Source organism: Perca fluviatilis, chromosome 21 (genome assembly GCF_010015445.1).
Source record: "Perca fluviatilis chromosome 21, GENO_Pfluv_1.0, whole genome shotgun sequence".
In the NCBI taxonomy this organism is placed as follows: domain Eukaryota; kingdom Metazoa; phylum Chordata; class Actinopteri; order Perciformes; family Percidae; genus Perca; species Perca fluviatilis.
This window is the reverse complement of record NC_053132.1, coordinates 20,395,205-20,404,205: the sequence shown is the minus strand read 5'-3', so window position 1 is coordinate 20,404,205 and position 9,001 is coordinate 20,395,205. Positions and strand designations below refer to the sequence as shown.

The window sequence follows — 9,001 nt, the reverse complement described above, 5'->3', positions numbered from 1 at the left end:
CCCCCTATTTAATCAAGTGTGTCAACATTCGCTAAATTTGAGCTGTAAGCATAGATCAAACAAAATGTGGCAAAAAATAACATCTTAAACTTACAAGGGGAGTATTCAGGACTTTTAATTTTCTGCACAAGTTAGTTTCGTGACCAATGTCTAGTTTAGTATCTTGTATCAGTTGGTCCTCGTCCTTTCCCCGAAACTGTAGTTGTGAGTTACAGCCAAAGGGATTAAATGCAAGGACTTTGCCATATGTTATGGGTTATCTGAATTAAAACCCCTCCAAAGGTTAACTGTACTATTAACATGAAATACATAGCCTGGTGTAACAGTCCTCCTTAGCACCCTCTTTCAACCCATTAGATGTACTGTAGCCATACTGTAAGCCTATGTGTGCTTAGTTGCTTCTGAAGGACAGCGGGAAGCCTGGCAACAATAAGAACAGCTGTTCAAACATTTGCCCGCCTCACCAGCAAGCCCTTTGTCAAGAACCTGAACAAACCTGGAGACATTTTTAAAAATCAAGCCTCCTTGACGGGGAAAGCAACATCATCAATGCATGTGGGCCTCAGCTCTTGTACAATTACTTCTGAAAAGGCTTTCTCAATGGCAATTGGCAATGATTGTTTTAGTATGTAATCTTTGACTCACCAGATGTTGGCTTTCAGCTTTGTGTATTCCACATATGTATAGACCAGCAGGGACCACTGAATACAACACAACCAGGTGGTTATATAAATCCACATCTTTCAATCACATGCCTGCTGCAGTGTTGGCATCTCAAGTGTGTTTGGTACTGAGGCCATGACAAGGCCTGCGGTATGGATGTAATTAGAGGAAGGTACAAAGAGTATGAAGCTGTAACAAGTAACTTCTGTTTGTCAAAAAAATGGTTAGTTGTATTCCCTCTTGAGACAGAAAATTGAGCAAACATGAGGAATAGGATGGAAAGGTTTGATTTGACATTTGAAGTGATCGGCATCCCTTATTTTGGGGAAAAAATAATAGTGAACACTGGCTCCCATTTGACATGCAGTCTGATTTGCTTAAGTGCAGCCCCACATTAAAACGATCAGTGCTTTCTACAGGTTCTAGAACGTCTTTCTCACCTTCAGGCAGGGGCGTAGCACAAAATTCTGGGCCCTGTAGAAAGGCATTTTCTATCAGGCCAGTAGATCAGTGCTTTCATTAGTGGTTTGGTACCCTGGTGTACTTGCAATGTAGTATTGATCCACTGGGTGGCAGTGTTGTCTCATAATTCACATGGCCTCTGCCATTCACATCTACAGTACATACACAGAACTAATGTTGGCCAAATTTCTGTTTTATATGAACCTGTGTAGAACATCACCACTAACAGTGGCTGCATTAATGTTATGATTGTAAATGACATCCCCTTTACTTTTATTAATTTGTTAAGAAAAATATTTTAAAATGTAATCACGTTGCTATTGTGGAACTAGCAGCATGGCAAGGCCTACTTATAGGGCCACATGAAAATTTGACAGTTTTGATCATGGGCGATTTTAGACTCTTTTTAGGGGGGCTCAAGCCCCCTTACATTTCATCTCAGCCCCTCTAAATAATTCTTTTTTTTTATCAATTTTGTGCTTCAAGTGAGAGTTTGCAAACTTGTCTGTTAGTGACAGAGGACAAACAATTACAGGTTCAAAGAGCTTGAAACAGGTTTAATATCCTGTGTGTCTGTCGCCGATGCCATGCACCTGTAACCCAGTCAAGGAAAGGGTTAACAGAAGCATAGTTTTGGCCAATCGGAGGAGGTTGTGCCAGACTCCCGCCTTTGGCTGAGTCTCTATCTAATCTGTCAGAGGAAGAGCAGGAGATGGTTGTAAAGTTAAACGTTGGTATAGTCCCCAAAGAAGAAGTTGGTAATTTCATGGCAGATTAGAACCCAAATTGAAACGTCAGCAACTCAAATTGCTGAATCTTAGACCATTGTGTCAAATTGGGTCGTTCAGGGTTCGAAATGAGGGGGATCAGGGGGGGTCCCGGACCCCCCATAAGTCATTAGGGACCCCCTATAAGAATTTATTTTTAGATTTTGGGGGGTCCCCGACAAATATTTTTAACATTAAAAATGATTGTGAAAATTATAGGTCTTTAGTGACATTTTATATTTATAACAATAATTAATTTATTTCCTAGCGCGATTGAGCAGCAATCAGGGCAGCTAATAGCATCACAGATTGTTGTTGTGGTCCTCCGGCGCAGACACGTATGTTTATTGTTGAACGCGGCAAAAACGAAGCCTCACAAAGAGTGAAATCCCTAATGAAAATCCTGTAAGTGCTTCGATTATGTTTATATCTCCATAATAATTGCTTATTATAGTAAAATATTTGGAGTTGGTGTTCCTATATCAAAAGTTGCATTAACTAACTTAGATACCCAGTGTAACGTAATGATTAGAAGAGTGCGTTTGTCAACGTTTCTTGCTAGCTGTATGTGTATGAAGCATAGGTATGAAGCCAAATAATCTGCCAGCTAACAGCAGACATATAGCAGTTAGACTAGTTATTCAAAGCTAGCATAACAACCTAATTGTCCAGTCAGTGATTTTGAATAATGTGGTTACTATTGGATTATTGTCATTTTAATGGCTTTCAGTCATGTTAGAATATCTTACTTTTTTTTTTTTAAACGTGTCCCTAAAGATTTTAGTTCAGGTTATAGATTGACTGACTACTTTAAAACAAAGTAAACCATCTAATGTAGGTACAGTCTTTATAGACATCATTATTATTCAATCCAGCGGCTAGTTGTTTTACAAATTCCATTAACATAAGGGATGAGAAATGCCATTTGTATTTGATCAAACCCTTTGAAGGTGCATGGTGCTGCCATAATGAGTACACCTGGTGGATTTAGGTAACTTAGTTAACTTCCTTGCTCAAGGAAAGAATGACCTGTTATCCACTTTGTCATGTCAGGGATTTATATAAGGTGCTGTAACTTTGTTGCTCCAGAATTAGAGGGTTACCTGTTAGATTATAGCCAATCCACTTCTCCAGACACCACTACAATACTGGGACTAGCCCAAACCATGAAAAACATCCCAAGACCATTATCCCACCTTCAAAATATGTCAATATAATTTTGCCTGCAGTATATAGTGTAGCAAGGTAGTCTTCAGTATTTTTTATAATTACATTTTAGGGGACCCCCCAAGAGTCCTAAGTCATTTCGAACCCTGGTCGTTATTACTGTGAGTTATAAAGGGTCAGGTGTAGTTCCATCATAGTGTTAATAGTGTGAAAACACATGTTGTTCAGCTAACACTGGGTTAACACTTTTGCAAGGCACTGTATCTGTGTCACATTCTCATTAGGGGCTGAGCCCCCCCCCCCCCAAAGGTCTGATCCTAGAATCGCCCCTGGTTTTGATCATATAGTTTCAGAAGATCAATGTAGGAAAAACATTGATTGATTGATTGATACATTATTGAATCATTTTTGTTTTAATACATCTTTGCTCTGCTGTTTTAAACCTTGCACATCACTGATCTGACGTGTTTTTACATTGCCACTGGATTGTAATTCATGCCGTGGCTTGAAATCCACTGATGGGCTAATTTTAAAATGAAATTAACTACAGAAGTTAATCATTTAATTGTGCAAAATTGATATTTAGGCCAGATTTTCAATCAACATTTCCCTTTTCACGGTTGAAAAGGAAGAATAATCCCTGCTGTGAAAAGACATGGCAAACACAGGCTTATCAGTTGAAGTGGGCTGTTTTGCTTGCAGGTGCAAAAGTGCGCTCCAAGCGGGACCTGTGGCGCGTCTTTTTCAGCGCCAGCGGGGAGGAGTGGAGGGATGCGCGCCACAGAGGTCACATTTCAGCCCATTTCCGGGATGGAGACAAAGATTAAAGGCAGCGAAACTGACTGTTCTTACTGCAGCGAACCAATGCACTCACTCGACATTCAGTTGATTGCACCCCCCAGCTCCAGCCCCTTCTGTGTGTGTGTGTGTGTGTGTGTGTGTGTGTGTGTGTGTGTGTGTGTGTGTGTGTGTGTGTGTGTGTGTGTGTGTGAGTGTGTGTGAAAAAAAAAAAAAAGAGAAACCTGGAGAAGAACAAGGACAGCGCCAGCCAATCAGAAATCCCCTCAGGCGTTTAAAGGGATGGTGGGCAGTCTCTCGGGGCATTATGAGAGACTTATTTTACAACCTCCACATATTCTCTCGTCTTGACCTCCCACGGACACTCAAACAGAGCCGAGCGTTCGGATGACTAACAGCCCGTTTCGCCTGACTCGGCATGGCTCTGTCCTGAGTGGCGCTTTTCTTCTTTTTCCTCCATGTGAGCTGCTGCTGGATGCTACACTACTCGCCCTCCCCCCGCCGCACTTGTTGCGCAGAGACTGGATGCGCCGCTGAGTCCTTGGAGAGGAGAGGCAGGGACGGACGGCAACAGGTGCACACAGAGAATCTTCCCTAAAAAGGCTGCGCCCACCGGAGGTAGGGAAATTACGCATCATTTGTGGTATTAATATTTTGCTGTTTTGTGACATTTTTAACCAAAGAACATTTCATCCGTGGTGATTTGTTTGAGTGTAAGGCTGATTTATATTCATTCAATTAACTGGGTTTTTCTTCCACTTTTTTGACTTTAAGATAAAACACAACTTTAAATGCCGATTTGAAGATCTTTTCACCGACTTCAGACTTCACCGCGCGCACAAAACCAGGATGCCGGTTCTGACGAGCCCCGACATTGCCAACAAGTTCAATGAGAAATGGCTGGAGGTTTACACCGAGGATCAGGTCACCGGGTCCGACTCTGTCCCCCTGGACGACAGCCTCACTAGCCTCCACTGGCTCCAGAATTTCTCCATCCTCAACGCGGACCCGGAGCGACCCAACGGAGCTGGACCGGGCTGCCCGTCCTCCCAGCAGCACCTGTATCTCAAGCGGCTCGGCTTCCCCAGAGGTGGCACCGACTCTCCGTCCAGCCCGCCGGCCGGGGACACCGCCGCCACCGGGATGCCTCTGTACCTCGGGAGCCCCGTCACCTCTGGCAGCGAGTCCACCGCGGAGCCGCTGTTCGCCACCTGCGCACATCCAGGGAACGGCTACGTCCAGATCCCCATCCAGGCCAGCCCGCCTGTGGAAGTCGACTACAAAAGCAACCCTAAAGTCAAACCGCCCTATTCCTACGCTTCTCTCATCTGCATGGCCATGCAGGCCAGCAAGCAGCCCAAAGTGACTCTGTCCACCATCTACAACTGGATAACGGAGAATTACTGCTACTACAGACACGCGGAGCCCAGCTGGCAGGTAACCGAGACTGGCTAACTCCCCCTTTCTATTATTGATAAGTCAGATAAATGGCGAGGTGAGGGAGAGAAGGGTGAGAGCGATTGATCTCAGTGTCACCAGTATGGTACAGGACATCAGAAAAAGACCTTCTTCTTTTTTATCAACGTGGGGAAACAAAAACCCATCAGATGTAGTGTACATTTTAAATCCTTTCTATTTCACTGGATTAGAGACTAATTTCAGTTTTGATGATTTCCATGACAAGTGTTTCTTAATGCCACTCTCTCCATGTTCCGAGAGAGTGCTCATACAGGGTTTTTGTCTGAGGGGAATGGTGATGGGGTGGAGAAAGCACTCTAAATGTGAGTGTGTGTGTGTGTGTGTGTGTGTGTGTGTGTGTGTGTGTTGTGTGCGTGCGCGCGTTTTGCTTGTGTGTGTGTGTGTGTTAATGAGGGCTCCTGAGAGAGATGGCAGCTAAGCACAGCTGATCATGTTTGAAATGCACAGAGCTGCCTGTTACTAAAAAGCCTCATTAGGTACATTTGCTTTCCAAACAACAACAATACAACCCCCCCCCCTCCTCCTCCTCCTCCTCCTCCTCCTCCTCCTCCTCATCTCCCTACAAAGACAAATTGACACAGTCAGTTGTTGCATGACTAACTCAAATTTGCTCAAAGCCAATGAGATTATGTTAAATATCCTTTTTTTGTGTGTGTGTGTCTTTGTCACAGAACTCGATTCGTCACAACCTGTCCCTCAACAAGTGTTTCAGGAAGGTCCCCAGACAGAAAGACGAGCCAGGGAAGGGAGGCTTCTGGCAGATCGATCCACAGTATGCAGATATGTTTGTCAATGGCATCTTCAAACGCAGGAGGATGTCCGCTAACAACTACAACAACAACAGCGGCAGCAGTGGCACCCACAGACAGAGCAAACCGGTTCAGGGTTATCACAGCACCCAAAATGGCTGCCCTTACCAAGGGCTGGGCGGCAAACGGAAGCACCTGCCCTCTAAGAACAACAGCAAGGCAATGAGGGCGACTGAGTCCCCTCTTTTAGCCACAGAGGCCCACAAAGCAGACATCCTGAGGGGGGACTTTGACCTCGCGTCCGTGTTCGACGACGTTCTCAGCGGGAACTGTAGCACCTTCGAGGATTTAGACATCAACACGGCGCTGAGCGCCCTGGGCTGCGAGATGGAGGTTTCCATGCAGGGGAGGCAGCAGCAGGCGGCTGGGCTGGGGAGGTGGTGCGGCGGAGGGGACGTCATGGGTCAGAGCCAGCAACTGAACCACCACCAATCCTACGGTTACATGGATTGCACGCTCAACATGGGAGAGCTCCACGTGCCGCTGCCGCAGCAGCATCCGCAGCAGCTGGACCAGGATCAGCTGCTCCAAAGCCACCACCACCGCCACCTGCAGCAGTTCGACGAGCCCTCCGCGCTCTTCCCGGAGCAGCCCGAGGAGACGGTGCTGCAGCCCTGGGAGGAGATCAAAGAAGAGGCGCAGGCGATTCCTCTGACTCTGGATCAAGGCTTCGGCCTATGCGAGAGCTTCTTCACAGAGATGCAGCCATGGGAACGAGTGGAGGCCTATCTGTGACCTTTGACCCCAAACGTCATTGACTTCTACTTATCTACTCCCAATGCCCTGAAGTCAATCATGTCTGATTACTGATCCAATATTAACCCCCAAAAGATTACCACCGGTTAGAAATACAGCCAAACTGCATCTGCATCCAATCATTCTGCAATACACTGCGTCTGTAATTCTTTTGTTGCTGTAAAATTTACTTGTCCTTTTGTTAAAAAACAAACATGATAAAAGTCAAAATTATCTTAAACTGTGAACCCAGTTAACAAAGATTCCCTTACCAAAAGACATTGATCTGACTATAAAGTTTGTTGGGCAACAGGATTGGGGATTATTCCCTGTCATATAATCCCATTTCTTCATAAGGGTGCCAGGAGATTGACAGCAGTGTGTATCATGACACAACACTGATATATCAGGCACAATGAAATGACAGTACAACAGAGAAGCTTTTAAAAACCAAATTAAAGTTTCACGTGGACTGCGGAGGATTATCGCACTCTGTAGAATGTATGGCAGCAAATGTTTTCATCGGAAGGAAGAAAAATGACGAGACTGCGTGCAGAAAACAGGACAAATTCATCCTTTAACTTGGATTGATTTTCTGAAACTATAACAGCTCAAATGTCAGGCAGCGGGTGACAAGAGAATGTGTTTCAAATGAACTGGACTGAACTGCGGCTATTTGTCGCTCCGGGTGATAAAATGATGACAGAAGAAAAGTGAAGAAAACCCCATTACCTTCCTTCAAAGCACTCTCCACAAACATGCACTGTCACTACGGGACTGAGAAGACATAAAGGATTCTATTTTGCTACATTAGCATTACACATTTTTTTACTAACACACAGCGAAATCAGCCATTCATCGAGTTATCAGAGCAGGATGGAGACTTTAAACTCATAGTCTGAGATAATGAAATCAGTCATTTATAACTTTGCTATATAGTCAATTTAATATATACAGTATATATATATTCATTAAAGTATATAGCATGAAGCTAGGCAGGAATATTTGCCATTTGGCTACAGTTATGAGAGGAGCAAACCTGAGAAATTGATCGCCTTCTTGTCAGTCATGAAAATCAAACATTATGCACTTTGATAGGCAGCAGTTTAAGGAACGCAAGAAAGCTTTTATTTCCAGGATGTTTAGTTTAATTTTTTGTATCGTATTAAAACTGTGTTTTCTAAAAGTTTACTGACCATAATGAAAGTGATGCATATGCTGTAATTGTCCATATCAGTTTGTGTTAACAATGAACTCAACACTGCAATAAGTCGACTGGTCAAGTTTGTTTGTTTTGTTTTTTTGTTGCTTAAATATACTGTTTTCTGTACAAATAAAATAAAAAACAGGGCATTTGTTGATTATATTTCGCCAAATTTGTTAATAAGGAATATGCAGTTTATTGGTGTCTCTGTGTTGATTGATGATAAAATAAGAGAGTTCTGTTTTCTGTCACTGGGTGATGGATTTGTCCTTATTGATTACGTTGGTGTACGTCCTTTTTTATTTGTATGGGTTGCTTTCACAAGTCTTGAATTTCAAAATGTGTCTGAGAATATAATAACTCTGTTGGTTTGAGGGGACAAATGATGAGCAGATACATACACTCAACTCTTAAAAGGCCAGATTTTCTTATTGTATCATATTGATCAAGTTTGATACGAGCTCTTTAATCCTACCATGTTGTTTTCATTTGTACTTTTTTATGCTGTTTAAAAATGCAATCATGCCTTGATGCAATAAATGGTGTCAATTAAAGAAAGAACAATAACAAAAACATGTATTGTTTGCTTGTCATTGTGAAATATCAGCGATTAAAACACCCACACATGATGAAGTGCAGTATGAAGCTCTAGTCAGGATTATTGAGTTAAAGCTCTGTGTGTGTGCAATGAACAGATACAAGGTCTATCAGAGTATATCATTAATCAGCACGGGCAGGTCTGGACTTGTTTAGTATTTGAAACATTCAAAGGGTCCTATAATAGCATAAACAGCTCGACAATATAATGCTATCTGATAGATCAGACAATAGAGAATTGGACCTTCATCACAAGCTTTGATTGTTAAAACTGTGGGTATTCAACTTTATTATAGTCTTTGAGACAACAATACTGTGCT

At 43.1% G+C, this 9,001-nt stretch overlaps 1 protein-coding gene across 2 annotated transcripts; it reads left to right on the top strand.

The window, feature by feature from the left end:
- Positions 1–4,140: 4,140 nt before the first annotated feature.
- foxj1b (forkhead box J1b) lies at positions 4,141–8,647 on the top strand. Of its 2 annotated transcripts, none has more exons than XM_039787240.1 (3): positions 4,141–4,475; positions 4,632–5,294; positions 6,008–8,647. In XM_039787240.1, the coding sequence occupies exons 2-3, from the start codon at positions 4,707–4,709 to the stop codon at positions 6,878–6,880; spliced, it is 1,461 nt and encodes a 486-aa protein (XP_039643174.1). In that variant the 5' UTR covers positions 4,141–4,475; positions 4,632–4,706; the 3' UTR covers positions 6,881–8,647. The 2 variants fall into 2 exon arrangements, with proteins under 2 accessions (XP_039643174.1, XP_039643175.1); XM_039787241.1 differs by having other exon boundaries at positions 4,324–4,475; positions 4,624–5,294.
- The last annotated feature ends 354 nt before the right edge of the window (positions 8,648–9,001 follow it).